At 54.3% G+C, this 22503-nt stretch overlaps 2 protein-coding genes across 2 annotated transcripts in view; both read left to right on the forward strand.

Moving 5' to 3' along the window:
- Tspear (thrombospondin type laminin G domain and EAR repeats) overlaps nt 1-22503 on the forward strand; it is a 188969-nt gene that overhangs the window by 163880 nt on the left and 2586 nt on the right. The window contains exons 3-11 of the mRNA XM_020177219.2: nt 4418-4656; nt 6157-6247; nt 7138-7294; nt 8063-8194; nt 9014-9240; nt 10464-10650; nt 12020-12249; nt 20896-21083; nt 21729-21830. Coding sequence (XP_020032808.1) covers nt 4418-4656; nt 6157-6247; nt 7138-7294; nt 8063-8194; nt 9014-9240; nt 10464-10650; nt 12020-12249; nt 20896-21083; nt 21729-21830 — 1553 coding nt within the window. The remainder of the gene's footprint in view (nt 1-4417; nt 4657-6156; nt 6248-7137; nt 7295-8062; nt 8195-9013; nt 9241-10463; nt 10651-12019; nt 12250-20895; nt 21084-21728; nt 21831-22503) is intronic.
- LOC109694976 (uncharacterized) lies at nt 385-3903 on the forward strand. Its single transcript, XM_074072504.1, has one exon. It carries the CDS (start codon nt 1685-1687, stop codon nt 2615-2617), a length of 933 nt encoding a protein of 310 aa, XP_073928605.1. The 5' UTR covers nt 385-1684; the 3' UTR covers nt 2618-3903.

A 22503-nucleotide genomic window follows, 5' to 3' on the forward strand; every position in this document is an offset into this window, starting at 1 on the left:
ATCGCAACCCAATTTCTGCTGCTTTTTAAGCTGAATTTGGCTACTGATCTCTGGAAGCTTGTAGGGTTTTTCTTAATGTTTGCTGTCAGATGTTCACAGCCTGTCTAGATGTACACAATTTTTCATTCTATTTGTCCCGTTGCTAGATTTGGGTTACTGAGTCCAGGGACCAGAAAGTTCTGGATCTCATCAGAGAAAGAATTCAAGGACAGACACAGAGAGTCCTGCAGTAATAGGTTTATTAGTGCAAAGCAAAGGTGTCACCTCCAGACAGGAGGGCCGGTAGGCTCTAAAAAGAGCACTGCCCTTTGGGTCCCAAGACCTCAAGCTTTTATTAGGGTCTGCAGAGAGGGTAGTCAGTCCTGGAAAACCGGGTCAGGTGTCGTTAACTTGCAGACTGGGCTACGTGTCATCAACTCCTCCCACGTGTTGAGTCGGGGGAGTACCTGGCCTTGAATGGTCAGGGCTGTTTCTTGTTCTTCTTCTTTTTATTCTTTTCCTTTTTTTTTTTTTTTTTAAGAACTGGGGTTTGAACTCAGGGCCTCACATTTGCTGGACACATGCTCTACCTCTTGAGGTATGCCTCCAAACCTTTGGCTCTGGTTATTTTGGAGATAGGCTTTGACTTTTTGCCTTGACTGGTCTAGACCAGTCCTCCCTATTTTATGTTTCCCACCATAGCTAGGATGACAGGTGTGAAACACCACACCCATCTTTTTTCTGTTGAGATGGGGTCTCTCAAACTATTTCCCCAGGCTGGCCCCAACCACAATCCTTCTGATCTCAGTCTCCCAAGTAGCTAGGATTATAAATGTGAGTTATTGGTGTCCAACGAGAGCTGTCATTTTCCATGAGCTGTGGGGGCTACAGGTCAGCAAGACCCTGCTGTGTGTCACAGGTCATTCTGTTAATGCCAGCAGTCAGGCTGTGACTCCTTGTCAACACCCAAGCCTGTCCTCAGCCATCAGGTTTCCCGACTCCCTGCCTAACTCCAGTATCAGCCCCGCACTGCACTCAGTCACTCTTTCAACTCCAAAAGTGCCTGTTTCCCTTGGGCTCTGCAGAATATTTTCGTGTCTCCCTTCTGCCACTCCCTTTCTGGCAAGCATGTCTTCTGGAAGAATCTGCCTCCCTTGAGTTTTCCTTCCTGCCTTCATCTCTGCCAGGCCATGCTGGATTTGAGACACTTCACGTCTGTCTTAGCATCCAGTGCTTCTCTGTCCCTCTCCGCCTTCTGCTGTGGGGACGTCCACACCTGGCGAGCTGCACGGCCATCACGCATCTGGCTTCAGGTTCACGCATCCCAGGCCCGGGCTCTGGAACTTGCATCCCCTTCACCTCCTGGGGTAGAGGCTGGACGGCAGAGCACAGAGCACGTGAGCAGAGTCCAGGAGAGACAGTGTCCCTGAGATGTTTGCCTAAAGAGCCAAGCACAGATCAGCGCCATCCACCTGGCCCTCAGTTGTAACCACGTGTTTCACAGGCTGAGCAGGGCTTTGTGTAAATAAACCAGAATTAATTAGGGCTCCCGCAATCCTGCTCAAAACACCAATAAGGAAGGGAAGTCTCCTGAAGACGCAGCTGAAAACACACCTGGGCTGATATAAAAGCCTGACTGCCCGCCGCAGCTCACACACCCACTCACCCACCACACCACCCACACCCTCCTCCAGCCCAACCCACCATGAACATGTCCACCAGGTCCGTCTGCTCTGACGCTTACACTGACGCCTCCTGGCAGGTGGACGACTGTCCAGAGAGCTGCTGTGAGCCCTGCTGTGCCCCCAGCTGCTGCCAGCCCAGCTGCTGTGCCCCCGGCTGCTATGCCCCAGCCTCCTGCCTGACTTTCATCTGCTCCCCAGTGAGCTGTGTGTCCAACCCCTGCAGTCAGTCAGTCTGCACCAGCTGCTGCACGCCCCCGTGCTGCCAGCAGTCTAGCTGCGAGCCCTCTTGCTGCACCTCCTCCTCCTGCCAGCAGTACTTCTGTGTGCCCGTCTGCTGCAAGCCCTCCTCCAGTGTGTCCCTGCTCTGCCGCCCTGTGTGCAAGCCCGCCTGCTGTGTACCTGATTCCTCCTGCTGTGCCTCCTCCTGCCAGCCCAGCTGCTGTGGCCCAGCGGCCTCCAGTGTGTCCCTGCTCTGCCGCCCCGTGTGCAAGCCTGCCTGCTGTGTGCCTGATTCCTCCTGCTGTGCCTCCTCCTGCCAGCCCAGCTGCTGTGGCCCAGTGGCCTCCAGTGTGTCCCTGCTCTGCCGCCCCGTGTGCAAGCCCGCCTGCTGTGTACCTGATTCCTCCTGCTGTGCCTCCTCCTGCCAGCCCAGCTGCTGTCGCCCAGCTTCCAGTGTGTCCCTGCTCTGCCGCCCCGTGTGCAAGCCTGCCTGCTGTGTGCCTGATTCCTCCTGCTGTGCCTCCTCCTGCCAGCCCAGCTGCTGTGGCCCAGTGGCCTCCAGTGTGTCCCTGCTCTGCCGCCCCGTGTGCAAGCCCGCCTGCTGTGTACCTGATTCCTCCTGCTGTGCCTCCTCCTGCCAGCCCAGCTGCTGTGGCCCAGCAGCCTCCAGTGTGTCCCTGCTCTGCCGTCCTACCTGCTGTGGTCTCTCCTCAGGCCAGAAGTCCAGCTGCTGATGAACACGGTGCAGGGCCAGTGGGCTCAGTTCCTGCCTCATGGCCCTCTTAGTCTGCTCGCAACCTGGGTTAAGCAGGTGTCCCCACCCCAAGATGGGGCCTCTGTGTGCACTGTGCTGACCTGAGCTCTCCCTCCTCCCTCCTGCCTTCCAGGAGTCCTCCTGCCCTCTGGATCATTGTCCTCCCTCCTTTCCTGTACTCTGCTCAGTGTCACTTGCCCTGTACTTCCTCCCCGGCTCCAATAAAAGTGAAACCTGATTCTCCTCCTCTCATACTTATGGGACACGGGATCTGAGCAGACACTGGGCTCCTCTAGCCAGCAATATTTCTAGAAGTGAGTGACTTAGCTCAGTAATCAGAGGGACAGTGGCTAGCTCCTGGAGGGGGTAGGATCACAGGGCTAGGGCCACTCCCAGTAAGACTCAGTCCCTACTCGCCCTGCTCCTCAGTCCAGTGTGAACCCTGGACTGAGTTCTGTGGGCTGTGGAGTCCACTGCCCTTCCCAGCCCCCTGCCCAACGGTATAGCTCTCTGTCATTCCCAGACATCACAGGAAGACTTTGTCCTTTGTCACTTCCCAGATTCCAAGCATCAATCCCACTTCCTATAAGTCCCAGCTGGGAAGTCCCTTCTCCCAGCAGGTAAGTCCGGGCGACCCTCCCACCACGGAAGCTGACAGAGCCAGGTGGTCTTCTCTGACTTCAGAACTGCCAGGTACAAGTGACCCATGCTAGGACACGTGGATTCTGCTAAAGTGGACATTAAATTAAATCTGAAGACCACAGGAAGTCTTCCACCTCTTGAGAAGCACGAGTGCATGGAACTGACTTCCAGTGAGCAAAGAGCTGCTGAAGAAAATAACACAGTCATGACGCACGAACGCACACCGTAGCTGTGCTCATTGTCTGTTTTCCTTCTCAGGCACCATCTGTCCTTCTTTGCCCCCAGTGGTGTTAGGCTAAGAACAACAGCAGACAAGCATGGTCAAAGGCCCATCGCTTGCAAACACCGAGGGCTGCAGAGGAAGGTCACAATCCTGCTTATGCCATGCTTGCTTTTTCATTGTGGCAAAACATACCCAACATAAAATTTACGGTCTTAACCTTTTCGTGCACACAGCATTGAGTGCAGTCACATTGTTGTGCAAACATCACCACCATCCCTCCCTCTCTATCTAGAACTTTCATCGAGCAATCCCCATAGAATACTAACTCCCACCATGCTTTCTAACCCCGTGAATTTAACCATGCCAGGGGCTTGTGTAAGTGGAGCTAACACTATTTTTCTTTCCATGCCTGGCTTATTTAAATCAGCGTAATGTCCCCAAGTTTCATTCGTGATGTAACTTGTGAGAATTTCCTCCTTTTTAAAGCTAAATAATATCCCACTGTATGCACAGATGACTGTTGCTTACCCACTCACCCGCTGATGGACACCTGAGTTGCTTCCACAGTTTGGGGCTATTGTAGGAGCTGCTGTGGACGTGGGTTTACAAATACCCACCTCGATTCTTTTGAGTACAGGCTCAGAAGTGAAATTGCTGGATTGCACGGCAGCCCTGCCCTTTCCCAGTGGCTCGGTCCCTTGCCTTTTTCCCAGGGTCAGCCCTGCCCCAGCTCTCCAGCCCTACCCTGTCTTCCATCAGCTCCACCCTCTCCGTTTGCCCTGCCCCCTTTCCCATAGCCCCGCCCACTCCCTTGTCCTGCTCCCTTCTCCCATTGGCTACCCTCTCCTGCCATTCCCGCCCCTCCCATGGCCCCGCCCCTCCCATGGCCCCGCCCCTCACACCTGCTCTCTGCAGAAGAACGAGTACCTGCTCACGGTGGTGGCGGAGGAGAAGGACACGCTGCTGCTCGGCCTGCGGTACTCGTCCACCCAGCTGCACTTCCTGTTCCTCAGCGAGGACAAGGCCGGCGCCTGGCAGACCCGTGTGTCCTTCCGTAACCCCGGCCTCATGGACAGCCAGTGGCACACGCTGGTCTTGGCTGTTTCCCAAGGAGCTTTTTCCATCACCACAGACTGCGGCCTTCCTCTGGACATGTAGGTACCTGGACACAGGGGTTCATGTGGGTTTGCAAGGCTGGGTGCTGTGCCTGAGCAGCCCTCCCAGTGGCCATCGGGCAGCCCCTGGCACTGTGCAGTGCCATCCCTACCCCTGTCCAGAGGGCAGGCTTTTGGAGGTCACCTTAGAAGCTGTCCCCTGGAGCAGGTCACTGAGAGGTCCTTGTCAGGGCAAGGGCCATCCTGCCTTCAGTGGCCACAGTGGATAAGGGTCAGGGACATGAGAGAGCCAGGCAGACACTGGGGAGAAGAGAGGAGCTAACGCCCTCCCTGGGTGTGTGCTGAGAGAGGGCCTGCAGGCTGGGTGAGAAGCAGGACACCCAGGCCTGGACATTCATGACACAAACTACATATTGTCAGCCAGGTTTTAATTGTCTCCCTTCCTTAAACAAAACTCATCACACTTCAGAGAATCAGGGGCTTAAACCAGGCTAAGGCGATGCAATGGAGCGGTTCTGGTTTCTGGAGCTAGCGCAGGGATGCAGCCCCAGTGACGTGTGCTGTGGACAGTCTGCATCTCTGCAGATGGCAGAGGAGCTCACGAAGCACTCGGTGTGTGCTGACCCAGCCCATGTCAGGCAGGCCTTGCCTTGTGTTTCCCACACTGTGTCCCCGACGGGGATGCAGGAGTCCATCTTCACAAAAACTCCAGGTGAATGTGTGTGATAACGCTCTGTTCTTGGGGACCTCTACGGCTTGAGTTTGTTTGCCTTTGCCTGGTTTCTGAGGTCTGGCATGAGCACCCCGCCCCAGGGCGGCAAGTCCCTAAGCTCAGCTCGGATGCTTACCGTGTCACCCTCACCATCCACTGGCAGTTCCTTCTAATCACAGATGACCCCGTTTATATTAAATCTATCGGGATTCCAAGCATTATTCTCAAAGGCTCAGTCTAGTTTGTTATTGTGACACTTATTTCATAATAAAAAGAGCCTCTAACCTTTATCCATTTATTTTAAACATGTCTTTATCACAGCCCTTCTCCCACCTTCCCCCAAATTCTTTAGGGCCTTGGGAAGGCAATGACTTCCCAGGTCACAAGAGCAGGGAAGCCTGCCTTGCTGGCTGCTGTCAAGCACAGGATGCAGGAGAGACCATGCGCAGGCTGGCAGGGCCCCGGGCCGGCACAGGCTCTACCAGCACAAGAAAGTTGGTTTGGCTGGACCAAAATATCATCTGACTCGGATTTGCCACAGCACCTGAGAACAATGGGGCTGTGGCACCTGAGTCCTAGAAATCATCCCCTGACTTGTCAGAATAAATGATGAGGCGTTTCCCCTGTGTGGTCTTCAGAGTGGCCTTCCTGTTGGAGACCAGGAAGTAAGGTTTCCTTGGTTCTGCCTCCAGACAAATGCCTGTGGTTTAAACTGACCATGTGTGGGCACACTTCTCACTCAGGATTCTCACTCCTTTCCTTTTGTAAACAAACAGGACATGGCCTTGCTGTCCTGTGGCCCTAAAACTGTCCCCTGCTATTTTCAGAGTCGCTGACATGCCCTTCCCAGCCACACTGTCAGTGCAAGGAGCCCGGTTCTTCGTCGGCAGCCGGAGGAGAAGCAAAGGCTTGTTCACAGTAAGTGCAGAGGGGCTGCGTGAACACACTGTCGGCTGTGCCAGATGAGAGCACAGGGGGCACCCGTGAGTCTCCACCACAGGGCGTGGCACTGCTAGTCCCTCCTCCTAGTGCATTCTTCCCAAAGTCCCCCAGGTCCCTCCCTTGGGTCCTGTTACCATGGAGGTGCCCCCACCACTGTAATAAGACAGTGCCCAAACCCAGCCCTCCCAGCCCTGCCCTGTGCCGTCCTTTCTCAGGAGCCCTGCCCTTGCCCAGGCCTGCTGAGTTTGCTGGCTGCTGTTTCTGCCCTAGGGTGAGGGCGGGAACTTTGTTCCGTAGGGGACGGGGCTGTGGTTCCCTATGGCGTCCACAGCACGTGGAACCATGCCTGACACACAGTAGGTATCCTGCGACAATTTACTGATGCCATACTTGGACAGGCACAGGTACAAAGGGAGGGTAGATGGACAGACAAATGGATGGTTGATGGATGAATAAATGGAGGGACAGAAAGACAGATATGGACAGATGATGGATGGTTGATGGATGTTGGATGGGCTGGAGGATGGATAGATGGACAGATGGTGGATGGATAGGTAAATGTGAACATTTAGATGGAGGGACAGAGATGGACGGTTGGATGGATGGATGGGTGACTAGAAGAATGGATGGACAGATGAACACACAATGTAGTCTGGTCACTCTAAGAAAGTCAACACGGAAACTCCATCCATGGTTTATCTGGGAATGGTGTTCAGTTCTTTGCCATTGCTCCCTGTTGCTCCCTGACAATCAACATGCAGACTCTTCCCTTAGCTCTGAAGATTAGACTTCATGTCCCTTCACTGTCCCTTGGGGCCAATGCCCCCAGCAGCCGCAGGACTGAGCTGCTGCCCCTCTCTCTGCAGGGCCTCATGAGGCAGCTTGTCATGTTGCCTGGCTCAGACGCCACCCCACGGCTGTGTCCCAGCAGGAACGCCCAGCTGGCCGAGCTGTCCATCCCACGAGCACTGCAGGGGCTTCCGAGGAAGTCAGATGATAACGACGTGCTGAAATATCCCTATGGTTAGTAGGTGAGGCCACCCACTCCCCACCCCAAGGAGACATCCCGAACCTTCACCTGCACAGGGCTCCCTTCTCAACCTCACTGCCTCGCTTCTCGCTGCAGGAACACTTGCGTCCACCCAGGAAAGCAGACAGTGCCATCAGACAGGCCAGCACCAGCTAACCTTCCCTCTTTGACCTCTTCCTGGAGACCCCCTCCCAAGATTCATAATTCTCAGTTCACAAGTCAGGAGAGCCCCCACCCACACATGTCCAGCTTAGGATTTACTGTGTCACACAGCTGGGAGTGAGACAGTTGTCCACATAAGGTGGAGAAGTAGCAGGATTGGTTGACCTGTGGCCAGGCATCATTACGAGAAGAGGTGAGGTCAGAATGCTGCACAAACACAGTTAGCAACTAGTGCCCCTATGGACAGGCACTGGGGGCAGAGAAAAGCAGCACACAGCTACTAGTGACTTCCACAGGCAAAGGGACCGAGAGCCACACCTGTAGTGCACAGTGGCCAGGGATGGCCAGCCACACAGGGAATGTCTTGGTGTCCTGTCGTGCAGGTGGCCGGCTGCACCTCCCCGCCCTGCCTCACTCTCTTCACCCCGTCTCACCCTTTCCACCTGCAATGTGGCAAGGCCGCCCCAAGATACCCGGGGCTCCCTCTAGCCACATGCAAAGGCAAGAGAGAACCACCTGGTTTGGGGAACCCTCTGGTGGCATCCTCCCCCAGGCAGCCCTGACATACAGGACACTTTTCTTCCTGGTCTTCCCCACAGAAACCGATGTGAAAGTGACTCTGGGGTCCCAGCCACCCTGCACCAAGGCGGAGGATGCCCAGTTTTGGTTTGACGCTGCCCGGAGGGGGCTGTACTTGTGCATGGGCAGCAAGTGGGTCTCGGTGTTAGCAGGTGAGGCCAGCTCAGGACTTGGTGTCCGCATCCCACAATGCCCTGGGTGTGGGAGTGAGGTGAAGACGTGAGGGGCCTCGACCATCTTTAGATGGTCACGTGCTTGGTTGCCCAGGTGGGGACACTTCTGAGAGTAATGGCACCTGGAGCAGGTGGTAGCCCTGCCCAGGCATGCCTCAGGGCTGTCCTCAGAGCCCGTGTTGCTCAGGGTGCAGAACTGATGCTAACAAGGCATGGTGAGCTGATGCATTCAATTTGGAAATCATCCCTCAGCTCCTCTTCCCAAATGACCAGAGAAGAGTGCAGGAGAGATGAGCTGAGGCCTCCTGTGGTCTTCCTCATATGTGTCCCGGTCCTCACTCTCCTGTCTACTAGGCCACTGATAAGATGACATGTTGCCACACACCTAGAAGCTTTGTTTTATTCGAGCCCTTCACAGTGCATTCCAGCTGGGGGAACATAACTGGAGACAGGGACCGAGGTTCCAAACAGGCTGTCACAGGAAGAAGCAGCTGCTCCCCCATGGGATATGCCCTCCTGTACCCAAGGCACAAATTGTTGAAGCAGGGAACCTTGGGAAATATTTTAATATGGTATAAATTTCATCCTGTTTGTATCAAAGGACCGCCAGAACCTCTGGCAGAAAGGAGCAATGTCCCTTAACAGGCCTTTCCCACTAGGGTAGAAGGAGGATGCAGGGAAACTGCCCTTCATGAAACCTGGGGCCCTGGGCTAAGGCTTGTGTTGTGGCTGGGGCCCTGGGGATGGTTCCCGGGGATCTTGGGCATGCTAACTGGATCACAATCTTCCCATCTCAAGCCAAAGCCAAACTAGACTACGTGGAAGAGCATCAAAGCCTGTTCACAAACTCTGAGACACTGGGCATCGAGGTGTTCCACATCCCCAATGTGGGGCTCTTTGTGGCAACAGCCAATCGGAAAGCCAGGTCTGCTATCTACAAATGGACGGAGGGCAAGTTCGTCTCCTACCAGAACATCCTCACCCACCAGGCACAGTCTTGGCGACATTTCACCATTGGGAAGAAGGCAAGTCTGAGCTGCTGGCTTCCCCTTCCTTGCTAACTTGGAGCCTCCCAATGCCCACCGGCTGGGGCTTCTTCTGCAGACTCTGTATGTCAAAGCATTTCTGAGGGTTCCAAAACCTTGCTGGTGTGGGGTGGAGAGAGACTGAAAGTCACAGGCATTGGGCTTCAGCTCTGAATCTAGAACATGACTGAGAAGTCTTTCAACTTCCCCCCACCTGGATGGGAGGTGTCTAAGATGTTGTCCAGTTCTGTGGACCCAACATGGCCAAATCCAAACCCAGGTGAGATTATTTACAGAGCCAGTCACAGTGCAGAAATCACTGCCCAGGGATACTAGATCTGAGGATACGGGATGTCTGTTGAAATGGACGGTGACAGCCAGGCTTTAGGAGGCAGAGGAGGACAGCTCACGCAGGTGGTCCCTTTCAACCAGGCTGGACTAGGCAGAGGGACTGAGCAAGGTGTTGACATCACAGCAGGAAGGATGGAATGTTCTCTTCCCAGCTCCTTCCATGCCCTGGACTCCAAAGGACAATGTCCTAGAGCCAGCTTCTCATGACTATCCTCCAAATACTCGCCCAGCAAAGACGTCCTGGGCACAGCTGGGCCCTCATCTAGACACTGGGCATCAAGCAGACAGAACCTTTCCCTCCACAGTGGACCCCGCTGTGTCCAAGTTCAGAGTGGTGAATGAACAGTTAGTGCGTTTTTTTCTTTTTGGGTTTGATGACATTTTAAATTGTTTCGTTGTCTTTATTATAAAAATGAAATATGCAATCCAAGAAAAACTGGGAAACTCAGACAAAGAGGAAAATGTTTTTCCCATCTCTGGCAAACACATGGTGCAGGTGAACGGCGAGCCACACTTCCTGCCCCTGTTGTAGTCACAACTGCGCAAAGTTAGAGCATTCCATGTCACATGATTGCCATCTTGGCCCTCCTTTCTGTTGAGAGGGTCATTAATGTGTTTTCTACCCATGCAGGTCCTGGGGAATAGCTTTGAACATAAAGCATTTTCTGAGTTTGGAATTTGTTTTGATTTGAATTTAGATAGAGATAGAAAATTACCAGATATGGGGAACCAGCCACCAACTCCCAGCCACCCCACAGTGAGCCCTAACAGAGGGTGGGCTTAGATGTGAGAGAAACACTAAAGTTCAGAAACCTTCAGTAGCGACCCCCAGCACCTATCAGAACTGAGCCGACCGGGTTTACCTATTTCAGATCTTTCTGGCAGTGGCTAACTTCGGCCCGAATGAACGGGGTCAGGAGTTCTCAGTGATTTACAAATGGAGTCCCAGAAAGCTGAAGTTCACCCTGTACCAGAGGATTGTCACCCATAGTGCCCGGGACTGGGAGGCCTTCAAGGTGGATGGGGAACACTTCCTGGCAGTGGCCAACCACCGGGAAGGTAAGGCAGGTGTGATCTTTGACCCAAAAGGAAGTGACTCCAGGGGTAGAGCATGACTTGTGTGCAGGAGAATTTTCATCTCATTAAAGGGGGAGGGGGAACATGGCTCAAGTGGTAAAGCACTTGCCTAGCAATCGTGAAGTTCTGAGTTCAAACCCTAGTACCACTGATGGTGATGGTTGGTGATAATGATGACATCAGCTCACAAGTTCAAGACCAGCCTGTACTATATAGTGAGACCCTGTCTCAAAAAACAACAAAAAAGAAAGAAAGAAAAAACCTGGCCCATTTCCTGGAGCTCACCTATCTGGCGTTTGACATAAGAGTGAGCACCCATGAACTCCATCACAGTCACCTGCTCATCTGCCTAGGTAAGAAAGACAGACAGGGTCCTGTGTGGCTCCCACCTACGGGAAGACACTCCAAGACATGGGCCTCCAGAATCCCAGCATAGACTCTGTCCACTGGCTTCCCCCCAGTTTGAAAATAACTAACGAGCCGGCAATCTGCGCTTGGTTGGATTCTGGCTGGCACAGGTGAGCAGGCAGGGTTCTGAACGCAGCCCAGTCAGTCGCAGGAATGCTGGCGTGTGTGGCTGTGGGGTCCGTGGCTGCAGGGATTGGATCTGGAGTTGCTGATGCCCTGAGGACATGCAGGCTGTTGTTCTGAGCACACTCTGTAGTCTGGGAGAGGCTGGGACGCCTGGTCCCTGGCCCTGCTCCTCCCATGACTGGTTGCCAATATGTCTTCCCAGTCCTGCAACTCCTGGGGGTGGACTGGGTCCAAGAAGACAGCCATCTTGCAGGGAACCTCCCACCCAGCCTCCCTGGCCACACAGCTCAGCATTCACCCATTCTGCAGCCCACCAGACACTCCTGTGGGGGACCTGAGGAGGAGCCCACAGCCATCCCATTCGAGGGCAAAATGGAACCCAGAAGCCAACAACCAGGGTGTCCCACAGGATAGGTGCTCCAGCAGAGCAGGCCTGGAAAGAGCTGACCATGGAGGAGGGGGTGCTGGGAGTGTGCTGTGGGAAGTTCTGACCTGCAGGAACAGGAGAGGACGCTGGAGGGATATGAGGCTGGGGAGGTGAGAGGCCTTGTCCCCTGTAGGTCTGTGTAGCTTTCTGGAAGGCTGTGGGAGCCACTGAGCTTTCTCACTTGGGAACAGAACCCATGGAGGCCCAGAGGCTGGGGCGTGATGGCCAGGGGATGGGGTGAGAGGGACTCAGGTGAGCAGGGCATGTCTAGAGCGGCCACATGTCCCTAATTAGACCCAAAGGGTGTGGGGATTAGGAATGGGACTACCAGGGAGGGCTGTGTTCTGCCAGCTGCCATGTCCCCTCCCCCAACGCCATTCTTGGCTCCAGGTGACAATCACAACATTGACAGCATCATCTACAAGTGGAACCCTAGCACGCAGCTCTTCGAGGTCAACCAGACCATCGCCACTTCTGGCGCCTATGACTGGGAGTTCTTCACCGTGGGGCCCTACTCATTCCTTGTGGTGGCCAACACCTTCAATGGCACCTCTACCAAGGTTCACTCCCACCTGTACATCTGGCTGGTCGGCTCCTTCCAGCTCTTCCAGTCTTTCCTGGTAAGGAGCCTGAGTTTTATCCATTTTCTCTCCAAAGACATCTCGTATCTACAGTGTGTACCTGCTGGACACAGGTGACCAGGAGGGAGGGCCCATGACAGCCAGGACCAGTGTGGCCTGAACCTTCCATCCCAGTGCCTGAGTCTTCTAGATGGCACAAGGCCAATTTAGTCCTTGTTGGCAGTGGCAACCTCTGACACTCCTGAGTAGAGCCCAAAGCGTGTAGGGAGGGCACCTTGGCTCTGTGATGTCCCTGGTGTGGCATTTTCCATGCCAGAGCAGCTCTGGGTGCTCACAGTAGTCCTGCTCACCCTGCCACATGTTTCTGAGCCCTGCTCTGTGTCTCAGGGGTGCCAGGTCTCCAGTCCTGGGACAGCCAGTCAGCTTAACTCTCTTCTGGGGCAGTGTAGGGCTGGATGGGGGCAGATGTCTCTCCTTTAGACTTGGAAGTATCTCAACTGGCTCCCAACACTACGTACTGACAAGACCTTAGAGAGGAGGTCTTTAGACAAGACACAGTTTTGTGATCTCAGCCTGCTTGGAATGGCAACAGGAGACATCTGTGGACTGTGGTTGTTGAGAGAAATGGGGTGCTTCTGCAGGGGGTGACCTGCGTGGAGATAGAAAGGCCCACCAGGCAGTGGCAGTCACTCTGCGCTTTCAGGTTGCATCTAAGAACTGACCTTGGCAAAGGGTAGAGGCAGAACCCTAACCTAGGGGGAAGGCAGGCCAGGAGAGGAGGCAAGTGACACTCCTTAGAGAAGCGCCCAGGAGAAGAGAAGGGCGGAGCAGAATGTCTGGGGACATAAGACCAGAAACAAGCTGAAGCCAGACTCAGCAGGGAGTGGGCTACTTGGGGCCATGGTGGTGGCGGAGTCCTGCACGAGTCTGCAGGACCCTGGGCAGGGCCAGGACCACGCACAGATGGCAGGGTTCCTCCCTGTCCTGCCTGGGCAGCTGTCTTCTCTCACAAGCCCCGTCTCTTCGCCCCTCCTAGTTCCTCAAACCTGCACAAGTCCACTTTCATGTTTTGCCAACATTCTTCTCGTTTTGTGTAAATCCTTCTCGGCCCTGGAGATGTCTTCATCTGTTTACTGTTGGGCTTGAGTTTTGCTCTGTCACGAACATGAGCTTTGAAGTAGATGAGGTCCCCAGGCTCTGCATGTGCGTGTGAGCCATGGGGAGGCACCGGCCTCTGCAGAGGACCCCTTTCTGGAAGGGTCCAGGACGGAGGCTGGGGGCAATTTGTGAGTGGCCATGCACACAGACCTCGCTGTCTTTCCATGGTCAGGGCTCTGTGTGGTGGTTCAGAGGGAGGTCGTGGGCATGCAGAGTCCTGCAGCCGGTGGCAGGGTGAGCAGAAGCTGGCTGCCACCCAGGGGGGCACAATTAGAAGCACAGTCCTTGGCCCTACCCTCCAGGCACTCAGTCCTCACACAAGAATTCTAGAACCTTCCTCCAGGTGGCAGAGACCCGGACTCCCATGACCCAGCCTCTCCTGGGAGATCCAGCCTCCAGCTGCAGGGTTTCTGCTGCTTGAGCTGATGGGTTGTTGGGCCTGTGACCACTGGCTTTGTTGCTTTTGTCATTAACCCAGTTTCAGAGAGTAAGAACCCACTCAGGAAGAGGCTGGGATCCCTCCGTGGGGCTCTGCCCTGTACCTCAACATGCCCAGCAGGGTCCACTCACACCGGAGACCAAGCCTCCGTGTGAGCTTGTGTTTGCACAGCACATTCAGACCACACAGCAGCAGGGCAGTGTTGGCTCCCGGACAGGGGAGAATGGGAGGGGGCAGCCAGGCTTCTGACCAAGACTGAGGATTGTTGCTGCCATACGTGTGCTGCTCAGGGAAAGGAGGCCAGTAGTGGAGGTCAGGGAGGAGGCTGAATAGAAAGCACAGGCTTGGCACAGGGACCCATGCAGGGTGGAGGCTTAAGTCTGGGGCTTGTGAAGGAGCTGGGCCAGAGGCACTGTCCCAGAGTCATCAGCAGGTGTCTGGGGGTGGGAGTGAGGTGCGGGCATGTCAGAAGCAATCTCCATGAAGAGCACAAATGTCCAGGGAGACACAAAAGAGGCAGAAAAGTGGGGATGAGATCCTGAAGTAAACAAGGCACCTCTTTCTCTCCTGCCCCAAATCCCCAGAATCAGCAGGAGAGCACACACTCAGGATCCCGGTGCACACACACTACACAGTTGCACACTTGTGCACACATAGGCATGCACGCTGGAGCATGCACACACGACACGGTGGGCCCTCTGTGCCTGGAAGACTAGACACCTTCAGCCTAGACATTTTCCATGTCATCCAATATCCTCCACTTCAACCAAAACCCTCCTCATCTTCCTCTGTCTTGCTGAGGGTCACGCCAGACCTCTGCTTCTGGGTCAGATCTCCAAGCAATGGTATCCTGCAAATCAGTGTACACTCCAGCAGCTCTTAGTATCCCTGTGAAACTGATGTCATCATCACAGTCCTATGCCCAAAGCTCCCAAACCTGCAAGGTAGCAAGGCCACGCCCTGTGCCCTGTCCACCACCCAGCGGTGCCTTGTAATAAAAATGCACTCTGCAGGTGCACACTCGACATCCACACAGACTTTGAAAGCCTCACGTCTGAGTGGGTGGACTTTGCTTCTAAGCGAGCTGGCTGCAGACTGCAAAAGTCTTGCAGCTTTGGAGCTTTGTGGGTTTGAAATTGTGGCTAAGGAGTGGTAGAGTAATAACAAGGACAGCAGTGGCCACCAGGTCAGCACGGACTGCTTGTCACAGATGTGCCCAAAACAAGGCATTCCATGATTCCTGAGGGTCAGAACCAGTGCTTCCCAACACACATGTGCACAGGTGCACACACTTCCATGGTGGTGTACACCAGTGACACCTGGGCAGAGCACAGCAGGTGCAGCTTTGAGGACAGGTGTCAGCCAGATTAGACAGGCAGGCTGGGAACACACACACACACACACACACACACACACACACACATACTGAGGCCGGGCCACATGAAGGCCTGTCTGCCTCAGTTTCCTCCTCCATAAAGTGAAAAGTGGTGTGAGTGAATCCCTCCCAGAGGCCAGCACCAACCAGGGCAGCCCTGGGAAGATGCTGGGTGATGCTGGGCAAGAGGGCTCTGTAAACACAGCAGCCATGCCCCTTGACTTCTGTCTTCACTGTGACAGGAGCTGGCAGTGGCCTGGGCAGCTGGCAGAGGTGCCAGGTTTAGGGGGTCCTCTAAGGTCAGATGAGAGCACAGAGGAGCACCAGGAGCTGGCTAGCAAGTGTGCCGGGCCCAGTGCCCCAGCACCACAACCCCTGCAGCCTCTAGGGATGCCCCCTGGGCCTGAGCTGATGGCCCGCAGTGAGACAGCAGTGCCTTACCCTGGCAGTTGGGGAGGGAGCCCTGGCCATGTATCCCCCCTTCCCCTCCCTCCCTGGCACTCCCGGACCACACAAGCATCCTCATTCTTTTCTCCATCAATACCAGAACCCAAGACCTCATTGCCCAGTGACTGATCCACTGATTGGCAAGTACCCATCTACCCTCATGGGGGCTGTCAGAGCTCCAGTGCTCCGGCTGCAGGTCGTGAGTGACATCACCCAACCGAGGTGCTCCCGAGCCCGTCAACACCCTCACCATGGGATTCAGCTGGGAAAAGAGGGGAGGACCTGCCCCACCCAGCAGGTGCCTGGCCACTAGGCTCCAGTGCCGTGAAGGGCTGGCAGGTCGTTTGATGTGGAGATCTTCTCCCTGCAATGCACTGGGAGCCCAGGAGTGACTTGCCAGCCTGTGGCACACCCAGTGCCCCTGCTCATGCTGCCCTGGAGGCCCCCCTCCTTCACAGGGGAGGAGCCCATGGCCAGCAGAGGCAAGTGTGGTCTGCCCATGAGGGGGCTTCCGGCAGCCTGGCTTGTGGGACCACTGAGATCTGTGACTGGCCATTTGTGGGCCTGACCAGCTAAGGCCCAGCACTGAGTCAGTGACACCCCCTGCTGGTCTTTGCCAGACCCTAGCCAGACAAGATGCAGGGCACCTTGGTCAGCTTGAGTTTCAGATAAAAAAATGAATAATTGTTTCCATAAAAGTGTGTCCTGCAACTCTCAAAACCTATCATTTATCTGAAATTCAGATGGAAGGGTCCCCTGTGTCTGCTGAATCAGAATCAGGTTCCCTGACCCTGGCACAGGGAGCAGGAGAGGGACTGAGCCACCTTGGAGCCCCGCTCACGGGTGCCTACAGCAGGCCCTGTGCCTCTCACACCCTAGGGATGGGCCAGGGTCCCCAAAGGGTCTCCTGACGCCCTTCCACAGCATCCAGCCCCCTCCCAAGCTGTCCCAGCCTCCTTTTTCCATCCTTCCTACCTGCCTGTGCCAGGCTCCCTCCCCTGCATGTGCCCTGCTACTCCTGCTGCCTGGCCATTCTTCCCTACCTTTCACCCTCTCCTTCCTCCACACAGCACTGGTTCTTCTGTGTGGGAGCACAGAAGAACCCCTGGGCAGCCCCTCCGGGTCCCCATGTGTGGGTCCCCCATACAGGCCCTTTGGGGGTAGGAGGACACTTTACCCATCACTGAGGCTCGGCCTGGCTTGGCACGAAGTTGGCACTGCTCACCCAGTGCCAGAAGAGCCCACCTCAGGGCTTTTCCCTGAGAGTCCATCCAGAGTCCACCTCAACACAGTGAACAGGTTCTGAGAAGGAAGAAAGCCTGGAATGTGACACTTGTACTGGGGGAGTGTACATGCGTGCAAGCGTGACCATGCAGGTGTGTGCATGTGAGTGCCTACAGGAATGTCTGTGTGCAGGCATGTGTGCATACATGTGTGTGTGTGTGTGTGTGCACGTCTGCACCAGGTATGGTCCTGTGCATGCATATGCTGGGGGAACAGGTGTGGACACACATATGCGCTGTGCGAGTGTGTTCACTGCTTGTGGACACGTGTCTGCATATGTACACACGCATATTTGTGTGCATGCAGACGGTGAGCATGCCCGTGCAGGTATGTGTGTGCACATGTGTGCAGGCAGCATGTGCACAAGTGTGCACACACGTGGTTGTCCCCAGAAGGGAATGATGTAATAGCCTGACAACTTCTGTTTCTCCTCTGTGGTGTTAGAAAACTGGCTGGTATCATACCATATGCGTGGGTGCCTAACGGTTGTCTTCTGTGAAGCAACCAAAGGCAGATGAGACTGAAGGTCCTGAAGGCCTGAAGTGTCACCGTCCACTCAGAGGACATGGGTGGCCCTGAATGCTGCCCCCCAGAAGTCAGAAACAGTGTGTGAGGAAAGGATTCCCGAATCCAGAGAGCCTCAGCCAGCTGCTGGCCCCATTGAGGGTTTGGTGACCGACGGGAGTCCTATGTCCCTCGTCCTTGTCCCCACAAGTCTTGCTCTTAGCTTGAACTTACTCCATGCCTCCTCAGGCCTGATCTGGATCTGATTCTAGGGCAGGCTTTCGGGCAGTGTTCAAGTGACCAGATGCTGGTCTCACCTGCTGCCTAGCGGCTGGGCTCGGACAGGCAGCAGCGCCCCCTGCTGTCCATGGAGAGAACGAAGCTTTCCATTTGGCCTAGAGTTTGTTTTTTCTAAATGCCCAGCAGTGCCAGCCAGCTAGCAAGAGACATCTGGGCAGCACTGCCCCGAATTTGCAGGTGAGGAGGTTACTGACCTCTGCAGAGGGCAGGTCAAAAAGACCTAGAGGTCCTGGCCTCTTCCTATGTGGTTTGGGTGCTGTGAGAAGTCCCTGGAGCTGGAGGTCCTTGGGGTGTGGGCTGAACCAGGAAGAGATGCAATCGGCTCATCCAAGGCTCATTTCCACAACAGGACAATGACCCCAGCCAAGACAACTGGGATCTCCCCAAGATGGCCTTCTCTGTGGGGTGCACAGTGTCCCCAGGAAGCAGCCACAAGCCAAGCCTATAGAACTGGCAGGGCTCTTGTCTGCTTCATGGCTTCAATCTTCCTGCACCCCTGCTCAATTCCTGATCATGACAACAGGGATCCCCGTAGAACCCATCCCTGAGTATCATCCTGAAATCACAGGGAGCAGGGGAGGGTGAGGTAACACGCAGACAGGGAACCAGCTGTTATCCAAACTTCAGGGGTCACCCCAGTCTCCACAGGGTATCTGGTGGCCCCAGAAGGTGAGATATGGAGGTGGATTCTTACCCTTAGTGGGGATTACGGAGCAGAGAAATGTGCCCAAACTGCTTGCCTAGAATACTGAAAGCAAACTGTTCTCGCCTAGGAAGCAGGTACAGGACACAGCTTTGTGGATCCAATGGTCCCCTCCGAACTTTCCAGGCAGCTAGACAATTTGAGAGTTACCGTTAGATTAGCGTGAGTTCGCAGAGAAACAAAACCAGTAGAGTCTATAAACGAGAGCAGGTGCTCTGTGGGGATCAGTTCATATGAGGCTGAGAAGTTCGCAACCTGCCTCGTGCAAACTGGACACCCAGGAGAGCCAGTGGTAAGATCCAGTCCCAACCCAGAGGCCTGAGGACCAGGATCATTGACACCCAGAGCAGAAGAGGGCTGTCCCAGTCCAGGCAGAGAAAATTCCCTTCTTCTGCCCTTTTCCTTGATCTGCCCTCACCAGGTTGGATGCTACCCACAGGCAATGGTGATGGCAAGCTTCTTGGCTCAGTTTGCTGAGGCAAACATGACCATCTCCAGAAATACTCACAGACACACAGCCAGAAAGTCTCACCAGCTCTCTGGTTCACCTGACACGTAAGATTAACCACCAGCCCTTTGGGACAAAGGAACCCTGGCTGCTATCTTCCATCCTCCATCTGTCTTTCCAATCCTTGCACATACTCAAACTGAGCACAGGCTACTTAGGCTGTGAGGTGCCAGCCACTGCATCCCACGGGGAGGGAGGAATCGGTGCATCCATCTCTTTTTCCAGCCCATGTACACTGTGTCTGGGTCACAGCCTGGCCAGTGTAGAGGATTTAAGACAAGAAACAGTCCTGTCCTCAGAGGCTTGTTTTGCCCTGTGGGCACCTGGATTTTTCTGGAACTCATCTGTTTGTGCCCACAAGGAAAAGTTCAGGCTTGTGTCCAATTCAGCATTCCAGCAAACAGCCATCTAACCACCACCACAAATATGTGCCAAACTTTCCCCACTTGAGACATGCCCTTTGTCCCTGCCCACCAGGCACAGCTGATCTGTAATGGCCTAACCGTCCTGCCTGTCATTACACAGTCATCTGTGTGTTGTTGGAGACTGACTACTGGCTAGTTTCTTACCTTTGCTGAGTGGCTTTCTGTTGTGAGAGTTTATGACCAGCTGTCCACCCAGCCTCCGGATGGTGGCTGCCTGAGGGTCTCCTCTTTGTCCTGAAAATGCTAAGTGTGTTCTCATGCACGGCTTTCCATGGACATCCTTTCACTTCTTTGAGGTAAAAACATAGGAGTGCAATCTGGGTCATTTAACTTTTGAAGAAATTGCTGAAGAGTTTCCCAAAGTGTTGTACCACTTTGCAAACTCCCACATGCAAGGTACAAGTGTTCCAGTTGCTACCTGTAGTTTCTGATAATTTTAGGCATTTGGGTTTGAAGTAATATCTCCACGTGGTTTTGTTGTACAGTTTGCTGGGGGCTGGTAATCTCGAGCAACTTTCTGTGTGCTTTTTGGCTTCTGACATTTCCATTCGTGAAATGCCTGTTTGCATATTTTGCTCCATCTTAACTTTTTCGCCTTTTTGTTACTTGTGTGTGAGAGCTCTTTATATATTCTGGATACAAGTCTTTGTCATATGGAAATCCAGTTTCCTCTTCACCCTAGCTCAATGTGCTTTACCAGCAATTGCAATATACGCACCGATTCATTAGTTTATTTGGATCAGTGTCATTCTGCTTCACATGAGATGTAATAACTTAAAACAATGCGGCCTCATTTGCTCCATCCTGCCATTGTGTTCACAGATCAGGAGCTGAGGCCACAAGTTCCCGAGCTGTGATTTGGGGTCCCCAGGGAATGTCTACACACTGTCCTTCAGCACAGACCCCATGTGGGCCACCACATACCTTTCCCCACGATAGCCTCCACCCCCACCCTGCCTTCCTGGGAGGTCTCCCAACAGGACTCTGCTGTCCCCATGAGCCTCTCCAGGGCTCAGACCCAGCCTGGGTCTGGATTTCTTCAGCCCTTCCCCTCCCAGCACTCCATCACTATACTTCCTTCTTGTGGGCCTCACAGGCAAATAGACCCCTCAATCTCCTGCAAAGCTCAAGGTCAATAGCGAAGGCTCCATCACCCCACCCATCCCACACCCTCCAGGGGCTGAGTGTCCCATGGAAGAACCATAGGTAGAGGAACACTGTAGGCAGTCTGTATAGTGACAAACTGTGCCCCACATCCCAAGGCTGGAAAATTTGCGGGAGGAAGCATGAGAGGCCCCTAGACATGGTTTCAGAGTGGCAGTGGGGGAGAGCTGGAGGAACCCAGAGGGCTCCCTGGAGAAGGTGCTACTGCAGATGGACTTCTTGGGACAGACACCAGCTGAAAGGCCCTTTGGACAGACACCTGGGTATGGCATAGTTCCTGCAGGGAGCAATGGTGGTAAGGCCAGCATGACCACCAAGAGGGGCACAGACAGGTCTGGGAGCCCTCACTGCCTCCTGCATTGCCTCGTTTTGTTCTAGACATTTGGCGCTGCAGACTGGGAGGTCTTCCACATAGGGGACAGGATCTTCCTGGCGGTCGCCAACAGTCACAGCTACGATGTGGAGATGCAGCTTCAGAACGACTCCTACGTCATCAGCTCGGTCATCTACGAGCTGAACGTCACCGCGCAGACCTTCGTCAAGTTTCAGGACATCCCCACCTGCAGGTACCAGGCCAGGCTGGTGGGAAGGGCAGAGTGAGTTCTCGGATGGTTGGCGGGGTGACCGGGGTCCTCGCCACACTTCCCAGGACAATGTCACATGCCCGGTGCAGGAGAACAAATGCATGCAGAGGCCGCGGGTTCTGTGTAAATGTGAGGAGATCGTGCTGCAGGGGACACACACACCCAGCCATCAGAAACAGGGTGGGCTGGGGGTGCTGGCAGTGAAGAGGACTTTCCATTTGTGTCCCACAAACTTCTCAATCATCTGACAGGGGTTCACAATGGTCACTGCTTAACACCTCATCTAGTTCTTAAAATTAAAAAAGAACCCTCAGCCAGAGAAGAAGAGCAAGTAGCTGTGCCCACCAGAAACGAGCATGGTGGCCACTGGGAGGACAGCCATGAGCAGGGAGCCAAGTTCCATGCTGTGAGCTGTGTCGTCAGACCGCGGCTCCTCCTGAGGCCACAGCTTAGAATCGAGCAGCTTTGGGCACTCTGGAAGGAAGTTTAGAATAAAGCCGGTGTGAGGATGAGAAATCCATGGGAAGATGAAGTATACCTCATAGAGGTGACACCCGTTCAGAGGCTGGGCCCCAACCCTGGCAGCATCTGTGTCCACACCCTCACACCAGCTCCCTCTCTCCACAGCGCCCTGGACTGGGAGTTCTTCTCCATAGGGGAGGACCACTTCCTGGTGGTCGCCAACTCTTTCGATGGAAACAGCTTCTCAGTGAACAGTATTATTTACAGGTAAACACTGTAAATACTGCCAGAGCCAGGGTCCCTCCTGCCTACCTTGGCTGCCCTTGGGGCTCGCCTCCCCTCACAGGTGATTGTAGGCTCGGGACAGTCGGGACCATTGGGACAAGGTAACATCCCCAGGCAGAGCTGGACCAGGGCATCACCTGTTGGAAGCAGAACAGAGACTCCTAAGTGGTCATGCTAGCAGAAGTTCCACGTATGTCATTTTCCTCTTACAGACATGGTGGCATTCTTTTTACAGTTTTTCCTAGGAGTTTTCGAGTGTTGTAATGGATGTAATTTATTTCTATTCCCAGCTGCTCATCAATTTTTGTGTCTAGCCACCTGACCAAATGACCTCATCAATTCTAATCTTTTTCCTAAGCCGAGTCTCAGAGGACCAGGGAACGTAACTACATCTGAGCATGAAGACAGCTTTTCCCCCTGCTTTCCAAAGCTTTTGTTGCTTCTCTAGTGTTCTAGAAGTTCTTGGGCTTGCTCTTCTCTGAGGTGGTCACTGAGCGTCACAGGAGTGGGACCTGCCATCCACCTGCCCCAAGCAGCCAGTTGTGTTTATGGTTTGCAGAGCCTGTTGTGAGTTTCTCTTCATCTGTTGACGTGATGGGTGATTCACAGCGTGAGGCTTCCTTGTGCTTCTGCAGCTGTTGCCCCACAATAGCAC

This window comes from Castor canadensis, chromosome 5, assembly GCF_047511655.1.
Source record: "Castor canadensis chromosome 5, mCasCan1.hap1v2, whole genome shotgun sequence".
In the NCBI taxonomy this organism is placed as follows: Eukaryota; Metazoa; Chordata; class Mammalia; order Rodentia; family Castoridae; genus Castor; species Castor canadensis.

Excerpts from the sequence above, each read along its gene's own strand:
- LOC109694976 (XM_074072504.1), top strand. The coding sequence starts at position 1,685 with ATGAACATGTCCACCAGGTCCGTCTGCTCTGACGCTTACACTGACGCC.